The sequence below is a fragment of the Ptychodera flava genome, chromosome 5, assembly GCF_041260155.1.
Source record: "Ptychodera flava strain L36383 chromosome 5, AS_Pfla_20210202, whole genome shotgun sequence".
Classification (NCBI taxonomy): domain Eukaryota; kingdom Metazoa; phylum Hemichordata; class Enteropneusta; family Ptychoderidae; genus Ptychodera; species Ptychodera flava.
In genome coordinates this window covers 37,407,557-37,427,578 of record NC_091932.1, presented here as the reverse complement: position 1 = coordinate 37,427,578, position 20,022 = coordinate 37,407,557, and the positions used below count along the sequence as shown (strand labels likewise).

General features: G+C 37.5%; 1 protein-coding gene across 1 annotated transcript in view; it reads left to right on the top strand.

Annotated features, from left to right (window-relative positions):
* The window catches only part of LOC139133830 (tripartite motif-containing protein 3-like), a 46,108-nt gene that overhangs the window by 16,666 nt on the left and 9,420 nt on the right, over nt 1-20,022 (top strand). The window contains exons 2-5 of the mRNA XM_070700594.1: nt 12,855-12,917; nt 13,662-14,083; nt 16,061-16,413; nt 16,590-16,730. Coding sequence (XP_070556695.1) covers nt 13,990-14,083; nt 16,061-16,413; nt 16,590-16,730 — 588 coding nt within the window. The 5' untranslated portion in view covers nt 12,855-12,917; nt 13,662-13,989. The remainder of the gene's footprint in view (nt 1-12,854; nt 12,918-13,661; nt 14,084-16,060; nt 16,414-16,589; nt 16,731-20,022) is intronic.

The window sequence follows — 20,022 nt, the reverse complement described above, 5'->3', positions numbered from 1 at the left end:
TATACATACGCACAAATTATTATAACAATTTGTGGATTAAATGAATTAAATGTTTATTGATTGTCTCCCGGGTAACTCCATTCCTTATCAAATTCACTGTGTGACTGGTATGGCCAGAAACGGTTGAAATATTTGTGACCCTGGGCAAGCTTTGGTTACCCGATCCTACTTAGTGTCATATCCATGGTGATTGCCATAGACCCTTAATTGGTAAACGTATCTGGCAATCTAGCTTGCGGTTTTAATCGTTTACCAGGGAATACTCCTAAACCACAACCGTTGTACGTACATGCCCACTGATCAAACTGCTATATTTGAAAATGATCATATCATTGCGGTCAATTTGGGGAAACCAACAGTCTTTAATCTTGTATCTGATAATACGGAATCGTTTGATAATGTGATAGTTTGACAAATCAAATAAAAATCATTGATTGCAGATTTGTTTGCCGTTCGTATTTTGGCTTGTATTATAGCCGAGGTTGAGCAGGGCAACACATGAAGCATGTTCAGAATCGCCAGACAAGCTGTGCCATTTGACTCCTTCCCCGTTTCAGTGTCTTTCATGAACTGACACACAGTTGATGAACTCTTGGCAGTATGCTCTGTGATCGTTTCAAGATAAGAGTCGTTTCGGATTCATGACAGAGTACCATTGTGTGTGATAGATCACGTGCCCAGGAAGGGATCGGTTTAGTCTGCATACACATTACTGCTTGCCAGCTCTAGTTCTGGCAACATCTGCGAGCGGGACAACTCCATCTGATAATGGTGTTACTCCGCATGTATGAACAATGGCATATATTCATGCGTCCGTTTATTCGGTGTCGTCGGCCGATAACCTTTGCGTGCTGTTCAAAATGGCTGCCAAACACCGGGCCTAAACACGAGATGTATGCCAACGCGCACCGCGGCATTGTTGGTAATGACAAGGAAAGGCAACCGAAACTGGAGTAAACAACTGCGGTGTCACGTTGTTGTGTACAGTTGAGCAATACATACTAAGTCAAGACTGAAAACAGAAGCCAGTAAATGGTTAAGACAAACAGGTGTCGAACACCTTTAGCACTGTCCTACCATACATCAAAAATGGAAAAAATGAAAGGACAACGAAAATAGGAAAAATGATCATCAAACATTCACATGAAAAAGAGAGAAAATGTCAGATAAAATCTCACACAGGAGCAAATTACGTTGGATGGCAACCGTGACAGCGGCATGTTGTTATCCATGTACAAGTGTCAGTGGAATTGAAATGAGGTTTAAATTTTTGCTGATAAAACAAATATACTTTAGATTTCAAAAGAGAAAAACTCTCTGAAGATCTGATGTGGGAATCCAACTGGTTCCATAAGGGAACAATTCTGCATGCTAAAATAAGAACGTGTATAAATGAATCTGTACACGTGTGGCAGGAATGAGATTTGAGTTTTAAAAAATCGTTACTAGATCTCGTACTGGGATAATTTAAAGTGGAACTAATTTAAGATACAAAGTCATCGAATTTACATCACAAAACCATAAAAACACTTATAGAAAATATTAGATCTGCTATTTCTCTTCTGTGTGTTAGAGGCAGAAGGCTAAATTTAAAAAGCCTGTCTTTGTAATCTAAATCCGCGTCTCTTTCCTCGCGTTCTTGGAAGAAAATCAATTGAATATACCCAGATTAGTTTGTTATTACACGTATGGCGAAAGGGAGCCTGATTTATTATCTTATGGAAAATGTCTAGTTTTGTTTTATTATGCCGGTGCAAACCTTTATCGAGTTTCGACGGACATCATGACGATGGCATCCAAATTACGGATTGATCCACTACTCAACTTTACTTGAAACTCGAGAAAGAGATGGACGGAAACGATGTAGCCGAAGTCAAGGGTTTGCTCGTAGGTCATCAAATTAAGAAAAAACGATGCAGATAAACTTCGGTCAATTCAGGACATTTACCTCAATTTAGAGGACAACGGATATATTTCAAAGAATGATCTTTGACTCCTGACAGAGATACTGAGTAGCATTGATAAAGGGCACTTAAGGTAGTTCGCACCCCGAAAGTGAAAGACTTACACTTTTGCTCAAACTTTCCTTGAGGAATCTTTGAACCGTTCTGTTTCAAAATCACGAATAAAATCAGGGGTCACCATGCATATTTTGGTACTAGAGAAACAAATAACTTAAGATTTACCGATATTTAAAATTCAAAATGGCCGACATTCCTGTTTTAACTCTATGGAGAAAAATAAAATTTTTGAATTTCAAAAAACTAAGCCGGTGAAAAGTATTCTTACACCAAGAGCTTTAAAATGAACCCCCACAAGAGGTATATCAGAAGAGAATTTTAAAAGTTTGAGAGTCCAAATTTGTGTCCCCGAGGCGCGTTCTACCCTAAAGGAAAAAATTGAACTTCTATACAGAATTCAATAAGAGATTCTGATGCAAATCGATAATCAGGTAAACAGTTAATAAAAGCTAAGCGTCGCTTTTCTCTCTGTATGGTTGATAATTTCGTGAGCAATTAGGGCAATTTGTGGAGTTGCTTCAATTCCGCATTTCCCCGGCGATTTCTGGTGGCGAACTGAGGGGTGGGACCCCCTTTCTACCTTTCACCGTCACCAAAATTTGGCAGGGAAGTTGTTGGACCAACTTTCCTCACCACCTAAAATCGCTTGAGAGAGTTGTGGCTACAGGACTGAAGCAATCGAGTCACAAACATGTGTGCTATCTCCATTTACAATGTTATGCATCGTTCATCTAGGCTATGTTATTACATGTGCATTTAAAGTGATTTCACATCAGCTGAGTTTTAAATGGCTACAGATCCGAGTAATAGTTGTTTTTCGTTTTACAATTTGAAGCAACAGCTAGACATTCAATGCAACTCAAGTGGATCATGTCAGAAACCGTATTAACCTTTCTGTAAAAATTTGTCCATCTTCTCGGAAATGAAAACAAATGTCTCACATGTGAAAAAACTTTCCCCAAAGTCCTTCTCCGAACTTCTTTTTCCAGATAGGATATACGGCTTCAAGTCACTTCGACCCCTGACCGTTTCGAGTTGTTTGTGCAGATTTTACTTTCATGTAATTTTATAATCCGACAAAAGATTCAAAAAGGTTGTGGACAGAAAACGTTTGTTGCTCCCTTAGTGCACATTTAGGGACCCCTTGTTTGCTTACACTGTGGGCAATGGAAGCCAAAGCATTGTTATTATGACCTTTGTGAGATAAGAGACATATTTATATAAGTTATTCTCTGCGCTTGAGGGAAGCTTAAAAATAACCGCTTCCAAGCCAGGTTTCTATAGAATTTTCTCGGTGCACAGGCGTATGAGAGTTCAGCGTACTTGACTTAAATGTTCACCAAAATAGCCAGGGCGGGAATCGCGTTATTCTCTACATAAGACATATCTTACCAATACTTGAAATTCAAAATAGCAGTCATCCCTGTATTACCTTTCTGGGAAAATAAATGTTTGATTTTTGATTTTCGATACTCATATGACTGAAAATTCATCACATGTTACTTGACAGTCATTTCACTTAGAAATACTTGCAATGTATACGGACAAGGTACCTGATCTATCGAAATGCTTCAACTAGATACCGTCACTGTTAAGCTGCGAAGCCTTACGCTTTATCGATACATTTTATACAATAAAAGACTCAAAAACAAATTTGTTGTCATTTATTGCTTTGGTGGATTTCTATGCATAATGTATTCTCCCACGCGGGAAGAAGTCATGCAATTGGCCATTTTTCGAATTGTTCGATTGTCAAAATTACTCTCCTGTTCTTAATATTTGAGAAACTTCACTAGTTTTATTTTAAATGTCGATTACGTATAATTATTTTAAGCCAAGTCGAGAATTTCTGACAGTTTGTTCATATCATCTCTTTTTCCTCCACGTACTAAAGTTAATGGCCCAACTTGTTATCATTTCCTGCGTGGTAGGTACGGCCAGCAAAGATGACATGTGTGACCTCGAATATCTCAACAATTCACCTTAGTGTCATATCCATGGTAATAGCCTGACTCCTGGCTGGTGCAAACAGGCTTTGCAAATGTAGTGCTGTTTTATTTGTGTTATTCATTTACCAGAGAAAAGTGATATGTATGCGTTGTCACAAACGCAGTAATTAAATGGAATGTTTAAGGGATAAGAACATTGAACTTAATTTTGTAAACGAGCATCAAATCTATATAGCTTCTAATATGGAATCTTACTGATTTAAAATTGGCATAGTACAATCAATTCAGCGGAGTGCAAAAGAAAAAGCATAGCGCGTATATTGTGATTAATTCCTGTTATTCAAATAAAACATGTTTTGACAAAATTTGTGTAGACCTTATCATCTTGGTCTTCGTTTGACAACCTGACAATTTCATGAAATCCAACAGATATATATCTCATTGATCAATTTCACAGTCTTGAACTGGTTCATATCTGTATAATCGTCAGTGATTGCAGATTTGCACAATTAGTGTGTAGCGTAGTTTTAATTTCTTAATTATTTTCTATATACGTCGACGTTTGCAATGCAAAGAAACGGCCTAACAAATCATATTGTTGCCTACATGTAAGTGTCTGACCTAAGAGACTACAAGGTAATAATTTCTTTTATTTTTACATAGAGGAAAACGGAAAAATGTTTCAGGTTCACATCCTTGAAAATCTACAGTATGGTCCTTAGTAACTATTTCCTAATTTAATTTTCCCAGCTAGAAGTGGTATATCGAGATCACAAAGTATCAATGACATTAGAGGAACCAATGGACTCAATGTGGGCCAGTTCACATCATTATAGCTGCTATGTCGTTATGTTTGCATACATCACATATCAAATACCATCCAGTTATTGTGATTAATAGACTCATTCGCTTGATTTGGTGTGCATTTTGGGTATACTGTGCATCATTTCTCCACATATATACGGATCGCCATATATTTCAAAAATATTAATATTTATAGTGTAAAACTAAACTGTAAATCTTTTTATCTAAATAAATTCTTAAACGCTCCTGTATAAGTATAGAAAAAGTAACATTGTACATATGATTAAATTTCATTAATGCAACATAAAATAGCTTCATCTTAAAATGTATGGGAGGTGTATTTAATACTTGAAAACCTACTACCACTTTTTAATTCGAATATAATAAAAACTGGTTAAACACACAGCGATTGATTTAAAACGGCTTTCTCAGAAATTTATGTTAAAATAACTAATTTGAAACTGTCGATACTAAATATATAAATGTGAGAGTCGATACTGGTCTTTTTCAATAAAGGTCAAACTTGAGCTTGCTTATACATTTTCGGAACTGTACTCTAATAAAATGAAGTATTTGTTATATTGACTAGATTGCGTATTACATAGGGAAACATAATTTCAAATGTTTACTCGGAATAGGGTCTAGTGCACACGATTTGGGGTTCATGGAATAACTTATTAGAATTCCAATAAGACTGGCAATGGTGACAGGAGTGAACTCTGCAAAGAAATATGGTTCAGTGAACTGTTTCGATTTTTACTCCTAACAATGACCCTCTAGTTCTTTTATTCATAAGCATATTAAAAGCCGTAAGAAAAAATGAGAAAGGATAATGACCCGTGGTCACAGGTTCATTAAATATTGTTTACTATGCCTATTTAGTCATATGGAATTACCCAGGATGATTGGTCGGACTAAATTGCATGATTGAATAAAGAGTCGCCCACCGTGTCATTTCAGTTATATTAAATGTGTAAGACTTGCAAGTAAAGTTTCATCTTTTCAACTCAAACATTGATAAAGTTCATTCATCTCCTTTGACAGTAATAGTCAGCGACAGTGGAATTTTGTGTCGTGTGTCAAGTTGATTCGGCACTAAAATCTGTTTCTGAGTAATTTCATGCCACCCCTTGACATGTCGACAGGTGTTAGATCCATATAGACATGGGCATTTGTAGAATTAGAGTGTTACTTCTGGACAAGGGACTGGACAGCAATTACAGAGGGGTAATGTATTTCAAAATGATGTTGCACAAAAACTAGTGACCCTTCAAAATTGTTTGCAAGAAAATAAATGACCAGCCCCAATTTTCATGCACAAAAAATAGTGACTCTCCTCCTCCGTGTCACAGTCCATATCAATAATATCTTTGACATATTATTTCTCATTCGATGTTTGAAATTCAAAAAATACATTTTCATCTCATAAAAACATTTTAATTGTAAATACGTTCCATTGTATTTTTCTTCAACAACGTGCATTTCGGAAAGAAGCATATACACAAGTACAGTAGAGGTGGATAGATACAAATGTCGAATGCTTTTCGAGGGCCGGCTTTCTTTCCATTTTTGAAACAAGTGTCTATGAAATTAAAATCAGCCGATAGAAGACAAAGAGTTCAAGCTCGGTAAAACTTTCAACAGCCTCTGCGTCATCACCTGTTCTTTCCAGAGTAGCAGACGAAGGCAGGTGTCCTGGCTACAAACGAAAGATAACAAATACAGGGGAGGGAGTCATATTTTTCATATGATCTGTAATAAAAATTCATTCATTGTTATCTCCTCACTGCTTCTGACTGCCACAATTTTGTAATGCAAACTTTAGTTGGTTCCTATTCTTGTCCAAACCTTTCATCAGGTAGTCAAAAACAGTCAATTCCATGTCATTTCCTACGTTTATTTTGAATGCAGTCGATTGTTGAAGTCCAAAACTTGGTCAAGTTTTGTCAGCGTTCAACTGAGATACGCCCACAACGCCCTCTATGACAAAGTTTGACCTCAGTTGAATTAGGTCAAAGATTATTTTCCTTTTTTATTTTACCTGACTTGCATTTGTGCTGCTACGATCATCTGTTGTAAATGTTTCTCTCGTACATGAAGTTTGTTTCCCTCGCGCATCGAGGAAAACAGACATGTAAAACAAATATTTGTTTATTACGAAGAAGATGGTGTCACGCCTGTATTAATCGCATAATGATGACGTATCAAGGATGGCGTTTACACAAATACGCAATGTATAAAGGAGAGGCAGATGTTTAAGATTTTGTCTGCAGATAATTAAACAATGTTTCGTTCAAAACCTCTATTCTCATGCTAAATTGTCATGGTAGTGGTTTCTCTCGGTCTTTTTGCTATCGTCATGTTGATCACGTTGACTTTGGGTCACCCCTCGGACCTAGGGCAGGTGTCAATAAAAAACAACAATCTGAATCAGTAAGGAAAAACGTTAGTAACTTTTCCATTTGTTTTTTATTTTTATTGATTGATTTTCGCTTACATTTATCGTACTTTTTCCAGTTTAACTATAATAACTTACGCATGGCAATATTTCTGATTGTTCACTCATACAGAAAACATGAACAACTTTTCTATATGTCACGTCAGTAAATGTGAGCAAATCCATGCAGCTGTCAATGATCTGAGGGCCAGACTAGTTGAACGTTGAGTGGTTAGTCCGGCAAACATTGATAGTCTTATATAGTTCAGTCAATAAAAACGCTAGAGAGACGAATTCACATCAACTGAGTTTTCATACCGTGCGTGTGTTGAGTTACTTCCAACACCTTTAGGTTTTGAGATAACAAACTTTAGAAAACTTAAAATAGTCTCCCGGTTGGCCAACATTTTGTCAATAGATTCCCTCTACTCTGATAACATTTGGCTGAGTTGACTGTTAATTTGATTTATGTCGTGTGCATGTGTGTGTTTTACATGGTGTCATTTCACCAGGAGTGCGCATGCCCTTGCTTGTTGATTGAGCTGCTAAGCGTCTCTTGTTGTTCCTATATAATATGTAACATGTTAAATAAATATTTTATATGACAATACTGCAATTAGGTAAATAGGAGCAGGTCTTAGACTATTTATTCCGCATTCTGTTCACTTTTATTCATTCATTTATTCCTTCATTCATCCATCTATTAACTCACTCATTCATTCATTCATTCATTCATTCATTCATTCATTCATTCATTCATTCATACATTCATTCATTCATTCATTCATTCATTCATTCATTCATTCATTCATTCATTCACGCACCCATTCATTAGTTCATCCAACATTCATTCTATCAAGAGTTACAAATCAATAATGCTTCTGTAAATTTTCTTTATTTCGGATTCATGAGGACCTTCATAGTCAATTTCTTTCCCGAAATTATTCTGTAAAACCTGCCATAAGGGTCTCCTTTTTGCACTTGCTTCCTCGAATATACTAATTCTGCTTAAGGTAGTATGTACCTCGAAAGTGAAAGACTTAAAACTTTTGCTGAACTTTCCTAATGAAACTTTCAGCGATTGTCTTACTAAATAAAGGATAAAATTCGGGGGTCACTGTGCAAATTTTGGTACTCGAGAAATAATAACCAAAGATATACCGATATTTAAAATTCACGAATGGCCGCCATCCCTGTGTTACCTCTATGAAGCAAAAATAAAATTGTCGATTACGACAAACTAAGCCGATGAAAACTTTTCTTATAACAAAAGCTTTAAAATAAAACTCCACAAAACAAGTGGTTTATATCAGAAAAGAATTGCAAAAGTTTGAGAGTCCGAATATTTGTCCCCGAGGCACTTTCTACCATAAATCGGTTTGTCAATATTTTGAACGTACAGTCGAATCCGTAATTGTTTGATTCATGATTGTGTTGTTAATTTCAGAATAAATTGACTTTGCTTGTATCTAACACTTCACATCATTGTAGTAATCACAATGAATTTGAAATGTCACAAGATGAAATCCATTAAATTCAACCAGAAATAAGAATGGAGTTAAAAAGACAGTGGTAGTAGTATGAGAGACATTACAAAATATTATTAATTCTACGGACAGTCTAAATTTTCTTTGTATGATGAATTGTTGCATTTTAAAGCCAGTTTTTCTTGTTCAAAAATGACTTTACCGTTTGTTTTGTCTGTGATTATACCAGAAACTTCACCAGTAAGTTTTTGTATCACCTCGATATAGTGGTTTCAATGACGAGCCACATTCTAAGACTGACCTTAATCTGAAATCTTTGTTTTTAATTGTCATGTTGTCATCACAGTACTGCTTTCTGGGACGAAATTCAAAAGGTATCACACCATAAATTTTGATTACAGGATAACAGTTTCAAATGACAAAAATATCGACAAGCAGCACCCCTGGGGCAAGCAATAAATATACAATGAAATGATCATCTATCTCGCCAGTAACACACCGCGTGGCCGTATTTGTTCAAGACTAGTTCACAAATCAGTAGCCCATAGGGCAGATTGATTTATAAGGCCACACCTTGCTCTTATCAGTAATAAGCTTCTACAGGACTTTGTATACAGCCGTTCATATTAGATAAGAATTGTGAGCAATTTACAGTAGTAAATTGGAAGACATTTCATAGCGACTTCATCCCAGGCGCATGGGAAACATCTTTACGGACGAAAATATCATACTTGGGGCCAGGATTAACCTTAGAACACACTTAACTTTAGTGCAAATTTGTACAGGAAAGTTTGCAAAAGTTAATTTTATTGTAGGAACAAATTTCAACAACAGCACCGACATCAAGTTATATGCAATAGAAGGACATGGTATATTATGTACCGCATCACTTCTTATGTGGAATACACAATTTAGAACATGAAAATTTGGAACATAAACCTCTGATTACTATTGTTGATGGAATTGCGATCACTCATTAATATTATGAAGTCATGTAATGCTCAGCCTATTGTGCTGCTAATTGTCTTCATGGAGAAATACTTCGTACTTTGCTCTTAAAGTGACAAAGTTCATGAGTTTTAAATTTGAATCACTGTACATGGGCGACTTACTTTGAATGTAAAAGTTGCGCCGGGCTCCTTAATTCATTCCCATAAGTAAATTTCATTTTTGATGTTTTCATCTTGCACACTACGCTGGAATTACGTAGATTCCAGAGTTTACAAGTTACCAGACGAAGTTATATTATTAGTTGCACAATAGCTCTTTTTAACATGCCGGAAAATGCCGAGAGAGTTTGACCGGTTAAGAAGGGCTTGACTACGCAGTTTCTGCGTAGTGAAGCTTCATTACGTATTCATGGTGACCCCTGGCCAGCTGTCAATAACTTTGGGGGCTTTTGTCTTTTGGCCTGCTTTGCATATGCGTCGTTGGACACGACCTGCCAATCACCCAGGTAGTCAATTAAACTATTAATTGACTGTTTACCGACCCAATTAACACTATCCAGCAGTATCAGTCATATTTTAATCGCGTGGCCCGGGTGGGCACAACGTAGGAACGCGTGTATTTCTATGTGTACGTTCATTGATGTAAAAAATAGCATCCATGGTACGTTTCACTTGTGGTGTTGTTTGTACCATCGTGTGTTTGAAGTCCTTGTTTCACCCACCGTCCCTCCACCCACGGCGTTTCACCTACAGCATTACCTTCAAGGTGACAGGCTTACTATTAATGTTCAGTATCATTGCACCGAGTTCTGCCCACGGTGAAAACCACCTGTTTTGCCTACTAATTACTGCCCGTCGCTGCCCGTCCTGAATGTAGCCTATCTATAGCTACAGTAATCACATAAATCATTTATCAGTTTTGATATATACTCCTAAATTGTAAGTTTGATCAAAATCGAGACCACATTCAAGGGCTATGCAGACTGTCCATGTACGCACACACAGTGACAAGAAGGCGGCAAACACCTACTCACCAAGCACATCGAATCGGCGAAAAGAAGCATAAAAAAGCTAGGCTCATCGCCAAAACAAACGCGCCAAGCGCTAACAAAAACCCATACCAAGCGGCCCTTTTCAGGGCCACCAAATACTCCAAAAAGGGAACTACAAAAAATACGATAAAATGACATAGAACACACAAACACTTAAAAGAAATAACAAAAATCGTACACATATCAAACAATTGAAACACAACATTAAATACAAAATAAACAATCACAGTAACGTAACAGAAAACATGGCCGTGGAAATAAATCAGCTATTTCCAAAGAAAAGCCGACAACAACATGAAATTCAACAACAACCTATCATCGCTCAAACTATGAAACTCCGAAAAATAGTACTAGGCAAAAGCCTTAAAATTCATTCGGACACCAACAAAACCAAACAGAATAAAACCACCTCAGGATTTCAACAAATAAAGTCGTATAATGTGACTACGCTACATCGTGAGACACAAACAATCGCAACAACACCAATTTAAAGAAAAGTCAAATTGGACTCCACGAACAACAAAAAAACAAAACTTGAAAGCTATCTGATGCTTCTAAACTCGCACTTCTAGAGATACCCTTTCAAACAAGGAAATAAAACATGTCGCGTGCCAAAAGAATCGCGATAAACCAGCTTGCAAACATTGGACAAATTTTGGGAAAATAACCCTTCGACAAGGGTCGGTTTTTCGTTATTGTCAACACAAACGATTACGTACTCGAATGCGAAGGCAATTACGTAACACTCAGTATTATACACAACAAGCCAGAACAAACAGTAAACAAAGTAAACGAACTATTAATTAAAATGTACGAGAACAAGCACATCAACCAGGATACTTGTAAGTATCTTGATCCAATAAACATAAAATCCGTACCCCGCAGTGGTACTTATTGCCTAAAAATTCACAACCTCCGCAAAAATCTAAAAGACACACCAGTCAAAACAAAATTTACCGAAGTAAAGAAATATAGAACAAACAAACCGAACCACCAAACGGACTCACAACGTGACCAAAATTAATATACTTGCCTCGCTAATCGGAAAGCAAGACCACTAAAATGCATTAAAATAAATTTTCACAAACACAAACTAAGGAAAGAATCTACACTGCGACTGATGAGAAACCACACTCGCGTTTCGAAACGCAAGCGTCAAAGGGCGACTCTATCAACTTTTGTAACAACATAGGTCCGGCTGCGTCTCGCCATAAGCTTTCCCCACACAAACAAAACATTACCTACACACTAATCCAAACTTCTCTACAAATATCCAAAGCGAAAACAACATTTCATTAACACAAACAATCGGATAAGAATGTAGGAACACATTTTCGAAACGAATCAAACACAAACTCGACACAAAACATTTAGGATAGTTAGGTGGGGAGCCTGTTTTCACATTTTTTACATCTCGCTATACTGTCTATGATTCTAAAAATAAAGTCATCTGCCACTTTTTCTGTATACGCGGTTTGGCAAAACTCATCTCTTCAATCGAAAGTCGGGCGATTTCATGGTTCTTTGGGGCACTTAAGTGTACGTCGAGCTTAAGGAATGTAGTTACATTCGCGATGTTTTATTCGAAAATTATTTATTCCTTCAAGGGCAAATGCACATAATTTATGCTGTTGGAAATACTGGCCGCTCATAAACAAGACAATAAACTCAATATATGTGCATCTTTACTTATATTGTCAAAGTACAACCGACACCCACAAAAAACCAAATGGTTCAGTCCAGGTATTTGCAATTCTGCCATCCGACTGGTCAACAGGAAATCAACCATAGGTGTCTTTTTGCACGCGTATACGCCAGTCACCTAGGCGACGGTAATCTGCACCACTTATCACCATCGGGAAGGTACTCCTCCCCATATACCACTGGTGATCCCACCCTTAAGGCACTGCGTCATTCGACCAAGCATTGTTATTGTAATTTCCAGCATAAAATTAACAGCGAGGTCAACCGGTCAAACTCTCTCGGCATTTTCTCTCATGAACGTTTACTATGCATGTCAACTACATGGAAACAACAGCTTGACAGAAAATGAAATCGACGTGTCAGGTCCAATCCAAGAGATTAGACGCTTATAATAAATTTATCTTGTTGCAGGCGAAGGCAGATATTTAACAATTTAATTTTCCTCTGCAGGAAGTGGTTCACTGAGATCCAATAGTGTCAGTGACTTAACAGGAACTGAGAGACGGCATACAGGTAAGTTCACACTTGTCTAAGTATGAAATATCGTCTAATCATAATCATGAGACATGTTCACCTACTCTTTTATCGCAAATTCCTTGTCAGCATGGTCCACTGTGAGATCACCAGCATAACAAAGGTTTGGACCAAACTATGGTCGTGATAAACCGAACATGGAGCCTCCAATCTCTGTTTGAATTCCTTGATATACTGCAGGTAATACACGGTTATGGTAGACTCTCGCAATTCTGAATAGCTCTCTTCTGGAAGATAAATTGCCAACATTGATAACAAAGAAAACCAGATCTATATAACTACAAATATGTTAAATTAATAAATAAATCGCAAAGGATAGGTCGGAAAAAGCTCTCAATGGCTCCCGGGGGATCTTATTTTTGCTACCTCAATGACTTGGTCGAACACAGCAAGGCTGCAACAAGAAGCTCACACAAGTCCAAACTGCTCCAACCACAGACCCTCAATAAAACATTTGGGACTGTGAGAGTCTAACGATTACCTAAACAGTAGTTAAAGTCAAGCAAACCATCGGCGTTTGAATAATTCTCTGGGCTGCACTGTGTCAAATGTATCAATTTTCCGGAGTTTCTGCTTTGTACTTGAACTTTCCAGGACTGATATACATGTACCAGATTTTGAACTGTGTGTCATATACTCTATGAACACAGTTGACAGTTCTACATGTGTGCCTTAAATTTTTTTGAGTTTTCTAAAATTATATTAAATGAATTTTTTCAACAGACGTTCCACTTTATGTGACACCCGAAGAGACATCCGAATCATGTAAAGAAAAACAGATTAAGGAAGACATATATGACAAGATGTCAAAAGCAGCTGAACTAATATTCGAAGATGAAGTGAGAGAGATCAGACAAGGAAACAGTCCTGAAAAGTACAAACTAATGTATGAGGCATTTCTACGTTACAAGTCCGTCTGAAGGACATACAGCAGTCTACTGTTACATTGACTCTTCGAACATGGGACCTAAACAGCATCAATGATCTGGAAAGGGGAATCAATGATGGTAACTTAGAACGACATTTGACGGACATTCTTGTGTCAGGAAAGATGGAACAATTTGCAGAAGACCATCAAATTGAAATCCGCATTATTGCTCGACTTGACCAAGCAAAACTAGCCAAGGCAAAAGAGTTTTTCCAAGGTATATGCCATACAATTACTGACCAGGTTGTGGGTGTTGTTTTCATGAAACATCGGTTCATTTGGTCACATGTATGTGTGCATGTACATGTATGAGAGTTGACTGTTGATTTTACATTGTACAAACAATCCACCTAGGGCACGTACTAGTAACTGCATGTCCGAAAATGCCATTGGAAGATGGTAAAATACTAATATAAGGCCTAAACGCAGGTAATTTGCTTCATGGGGTAAAATACTTTTGCAGGAACAATACATGCTACTATAAATTTTGATAAAATTTTTGATATTTTTGTCTGATTGAATAAATAACTTAAATCTTATCTCGCAGAAGTATGATTGAACAGAAAGTGTTTTCCCTCGTAAACACCATGGCTATCTTAGCAATACGCGCTTGTTTTCACACCCGTAACCAGGGCAGTGTTTAGGCATGGTACAGTGCAACATTGTGATAGGCTAATTAGCAAATATTGTGGTCTCATTCTCACTGCACTTGATGCATTCATCCTTCAGTCACTAATTGACCTTACCCGAAGCCAGCTGTTAGTCAATCAACGTGTCTCAGGGCCAACATTAACCGTAGACACAAAATTTTAGCTTTAAACACACTACCGGCATATATCGGATCATATTTATTCGCGCCATATGACAAATCTATAGTAAAGTCACGTTTTCGAGGTGGGTCGAACTGAAGAAGTCGGGCTTGGTTGGATCTGAAAGGTGATGAAATCTCCGATATATAGGACATTCACCCACGATTTGACAAGTCTAGTGTGTCGGACTAAGGAAGTCGCGGGCTTGGCTAGATCTATAAGGTGGTGAAATTTCCGATATATATCGGGATATTCACTCGTGATTTGAAAATCTAGTATCGTCTTTACTACTGTCGAATTGATGCCATTTTCAAACTAAGAGTCGGACAGATTGGTAGTTATATCAACTAGGTTGATATCCATCGGATAATTACCCACGACAAGTTTAGCATCGTCTTTTATCAGACTTAAAGTCCGAAAACGCCTATATTTATCAGGTAAATATCGGCGATATGGCAGATCCGGTGTGCCAAGACACAATGCCAGTTAATCTAGTATGATCGTCTAGTACTATCGATATTAGAGCCCCACAATTGCCGATATTTCTTGGGTAAATATCGGCGATTTCTCACATCCAGCGTGCCGAGACACGATAGGTAATAATAAGTCATTCTAGTATCGTATAGTATCGATATTACAGTCCCAAAATCGCCGCTATATTTTTGGTATATATCGGCGATTTCACAGACCCGGGCTGTAGAGATAAGAGTCGCTTTGTGTAGTATCGTCTAGTATCGATATTAGAGTCCGAATCTCTGACAGTTTTAACATTTTATTAACTCGCCCGACTTTCTTGAGCTACTGTTTACGAAAAAGCTGTTCTGTCGGAAAACGGTAAATACTAACATCGTTTTTTGTTCTTCCTCGAGTCATTTTTGTACCCAACTGCACAACAGTAAATCATGTTGCATGCTAATGACCATTCGAATAAAAGGTTGTAACCTGCAGAGATCAACACTTGTAAACACTGCACTACTACAGTGATAGACGCCAATGCTATAGTAAGCCGCAACACGCGTTCGTGTATCGCCGATGACGTCACGCACGCGTACGCTCCTCCAATGAGCCCTTTCGCGCCCATTGGATCCCTGAGTAAAAGTTCTCTTCTCGTCGCGCCGTAGTCGTCGGCGCGTGCGCAAGTGTGTTTAAAATTCGAGCTATATTTTATCCAAGGGTTCTTTGAGAAGGGATAAATGGTGGCATGAACTGGAGTTTTGTTTCCCTTCAAGTTAAGATAAAGCCCGGTCAAAACCACAGGCTGTGGGTGCGATGTCACTCAAGTCAAATCATTTGATTGTAATGAATAAGTACAGAAAGGGCACTGACTGTACTCTTTCATTATGTATATGAAATACGCCAACTTTTGCATTTTATTATACCGACAGATTTGTACCGAGAGAAAGTTGTCTTTGATAACGCTAGAGAAAGCAAACTGCAAATAAGTGTGCCAAATTTCCCATTTATCAATCAACTGGATTTGAACCAAATGAGGTGGCCAAGGACAGATGCAATCTTGGAATTCCATATAATGCTAAAGATGGTTCCTTTGTGTCGCAAAGCCTACATAGAAAAATACCGTAAAGACATACTGCAATGGACGATCGACCGACGGAAAATTGAATGCTTGGAGAAAACAAAGTCATCAATAGAGGCCAGGATCAAAGAGCTATTAAGTGCCAAAGAAATTGCCGAAAAAGTAGCAATACGAGAGAGGACAAAACGGACTGCATCATCTAAGGTAGGGAACATCAATATTGCCGTAAATAGCAATAACTCATAAACAACAGAGTACACATCAGTTTGTATTGACAACACACATGTTTAACAGATTTTAAATAAATTGGTATGGAGATCGTGGCTCGTTGACTTGACATTGAATATTTGTCATCTCTCTATCCCTTTTACCTGTTTTAGCTGATCGACCGACAGAAAATTGAAAGCTTGGAGAAAACAAAGTCGTCACTCGAGGCCAGGATCAAAGAACTACAAAGTGCCAAAGAAACCGCCGAAAAAGTCGCAATACGAGAAAGGACAAAACAGACTGCATTATATAAGGTAGGGGAACATCAATATTGGCGTAATTAGTGATACTTTATAACGAACAGAGTACACATCAGTTTGTATTGACAACACACATGTTTAACATATTTTAAATAAATTGGTATGGAGATCGTGGCTCGTTAACTTGACATTGAATTTTTGTCATCCATCTATTCTGTTTTCACTTGATCAATTTTTTCCTGAACGTCGCTCGCTTCGCAGAAGTATCCTTGGATGTAGTAAAGTAGAAGCTGACAAATCAGGTGTGATTAGCCGGCAGTTTTATACTGTTATGAGTGTGGGTCATTATTCTCTTTTTACAGTGTCCTGCATCTCTCAAATTCTTAACTTTATCTGGGTTTAAAAGAACCATTTCATTGTGTGTTAAATTGATTAAGCCACACAGTGGAACCTTCCTACAACAAATGACTAGCAATAGTAGCAATTTCGTTTTAAATTAGATTGTATGGATATCTTTCCATGTAGTTCAAAAACTTATGAAATTTACACAATCTAAATTATCACTCTATATAGGCCCTATTCATTGTAAACTTTGTCATCCAATCAGCAGCATCGCTGGAAGTGAAATGCTTATCGTCAGGGCGCCTTTCAATTGTCTGTGCCATGAGCATTAGAACAATATTCTATGTACTTGATTTCTCTCTTCCATATTTCTAAGATATCGATCAAAAATTACATTTTTATCCTGAAAGTTGACCTTTGTGGAGAATAAGTAATGAAAACAGATAGCATTCTAAATTGAATAAAATTCCTAGTGTGACATCCTCATTTTACATCACACTTTAATAGAAGGCAAATTACGTTGACGTCACCTCAGCGATAAATACTTTACGTACAATATATTCTTAGTACTTCATTTCCTTTAGAGTGCATTTTTCGGAATGCAATCAACAGACCTAACATCTCAACATTTTGTCTGAATTTTTTATTTCTTGTACCGTTATTACTTAAGAAAATACATATATATCATCTTACCGTACTGAATGCTAAGATACGGCATAAGAGATTCGCCCAAGGGGCTCATTTAGTCCATGCAGACTAATAATTTACAAGATCTAATAACTGTAATAATATCAACTTTTGCAACAAATTTTGCCCCCCACAGGCTAATTCTAGCATAAAAAGCATTAGAGTTAGATTTAAATAAGGTGGTGAATAGGCTACCATGCATGAATAAAAATCTGCATCAAGACAACAACTGCAGTTTTCTTTGGTTGCAATGTAAATATTAACTCATCGAAAATGATTTTTATTCTTTTTGCTCCGCTGAGAGATACTTGCACAGAGTCGTCCCCATTAAGTTATTTGAAAATGTTTCTCGTATCTGTAACTTTGCCAGAAAATTCGTTAATGATGTTGTTTGTATGGCCCTAGTTACAATCTTTTTGGGAGGGACACTGAGCGCCCGCACACTATCCGCCATATCTTGATGACATGGCGATACTGTTTACTATGTATCAACCGTGCATCTTCATTGATGGTATTTTTGTATGACCTTCAGCACTCTTATTGTAAACTGGAAACTGATGATTTTTTTCTCGATAGATTTTAATTTATTGTAATCAATAATATATGCAAATTAGGGAATTAGATTCATATTTATCAACCGCTGTTTCATAGATGAGTACAGAATAAGCATGCTCGGTCATTTTATTTCGCATATAGGCTTACCAAGATGGTGAATGCGAATGACGCCTTGTGTTGACGAAATGCATTTAAGTGTCGTCTTAAATTTGTCCGCTCAGCATCGAGCTCTTTTCTTCTCCAATTTGAGTTCATCTGTGGATAGCACAACAGTTCACACAACTCAACAGGCCATCCTTATTTCGCGTTCATGGCGTTTCAAGCAAATGTTATAATGCTTTACAGGAGATAGCTCGTCAACGCGTCAGGTACGTCAGGAACGACAATGACTAGCGCCCTCTTTCTACTATATTTATGTATCTGCTGTTTAAGGATGCGATTTAGGTTCATTGACACGTATTTTCAATTCGCATTTTCACATAGCAGAAGAGATCACACACCCGACATGTGGTACTTTTTTATCAGCTCGGTCGCCGAAGAGTTCAGAATATTTGCGTTTTTCAAAAACTGCGCGTATTGTTGTTTTACTCAAAAATGCGTGCTTTGTAGATTTTCAATAAAAAAGTGTGGATACAAATCTACAATCGACCTTGGTGATCGATCTGTTTACGGCAATCGAGAGCTGGGTATATACTGGACAAAAAACCGTGTTATGTCTGGATTTTTAAAATCCATTATTGTTTTCGCACAATGAGCCTTCGAAGTGTCAACTTGACGATTTGTGGGTAAATTATCGTCCTTTGTTTACGTTTGTCAAGATATCTTCACTTCCAGGCCTTTTACCGGAAATTTGAGACACTTTCTTTCAGATATATTTATTCACTGTCCACGGGTAAAAAATCAGGCAAATCTGTCCAGGCGCCGCCGACTTATACTTATTTGAATCATATACACTCTGCCAAAAACGGAACTGAGAAAATCGACGATTCGTGTAAACGACCAATTCGTCACACATCGTAGCGAAGAAGTCCAACTCACGCACTGTTTTCTGCGAATTTCATAACACCAGTAGTAAGTTGAAATATTTAGCAGCAGTTTTGGGAATTTAAAACATGTTTCGAACCGCAGATCGTGTGAAAATAGAAAGAAATTGCACCGTGAAACGGCTCTTGCTAGGTGCCAACAGTGGGTGGTATTTATACAACAAACACAGAAAAGTAATTCACGGTTTAATCCATTTGTCGAGCGCTAAACTAGCATATTAACTGTATGCTGTTGTCTCAATGGTTATAGTCTGGTTACCAGAGTTTACGGTCAAGGTGAAAATGTCGAAACTTGTGTCAAAATGTCTAACAACCCAATCGAGACCTGTGTGCTGTCTTCGCGTCGGGCATTCACTTGTTCTGACTCAAGTTGTCTACTTCCTGTCTCGCGATCGGCACATTATGCATGTTCTTTGTTAGAAGTTCATACTAGCGCCAACTTCCATGCAAACAGGACGTTAGTTGCTAGTTTTTCTACCTAAAGATGAGATTAATAACTCTTGAAACCATAAAAACTTCAGTTATAAAAATGTATTTTCTTAGCTTTTGCACTTCGCTGCAGACTTCAGTGTTCAATGCATTTCGTTACGACAGAGTTTGTCCGGTGTTATTTCAAGTGTCGAACTTAATTTTTGTGTTCTTGTCTTACATAGAGTCAGTACCGATTTTACCAAACCACAGGCCCTCTTCAATCAAACTAACACTCATGCCGTAGTGTA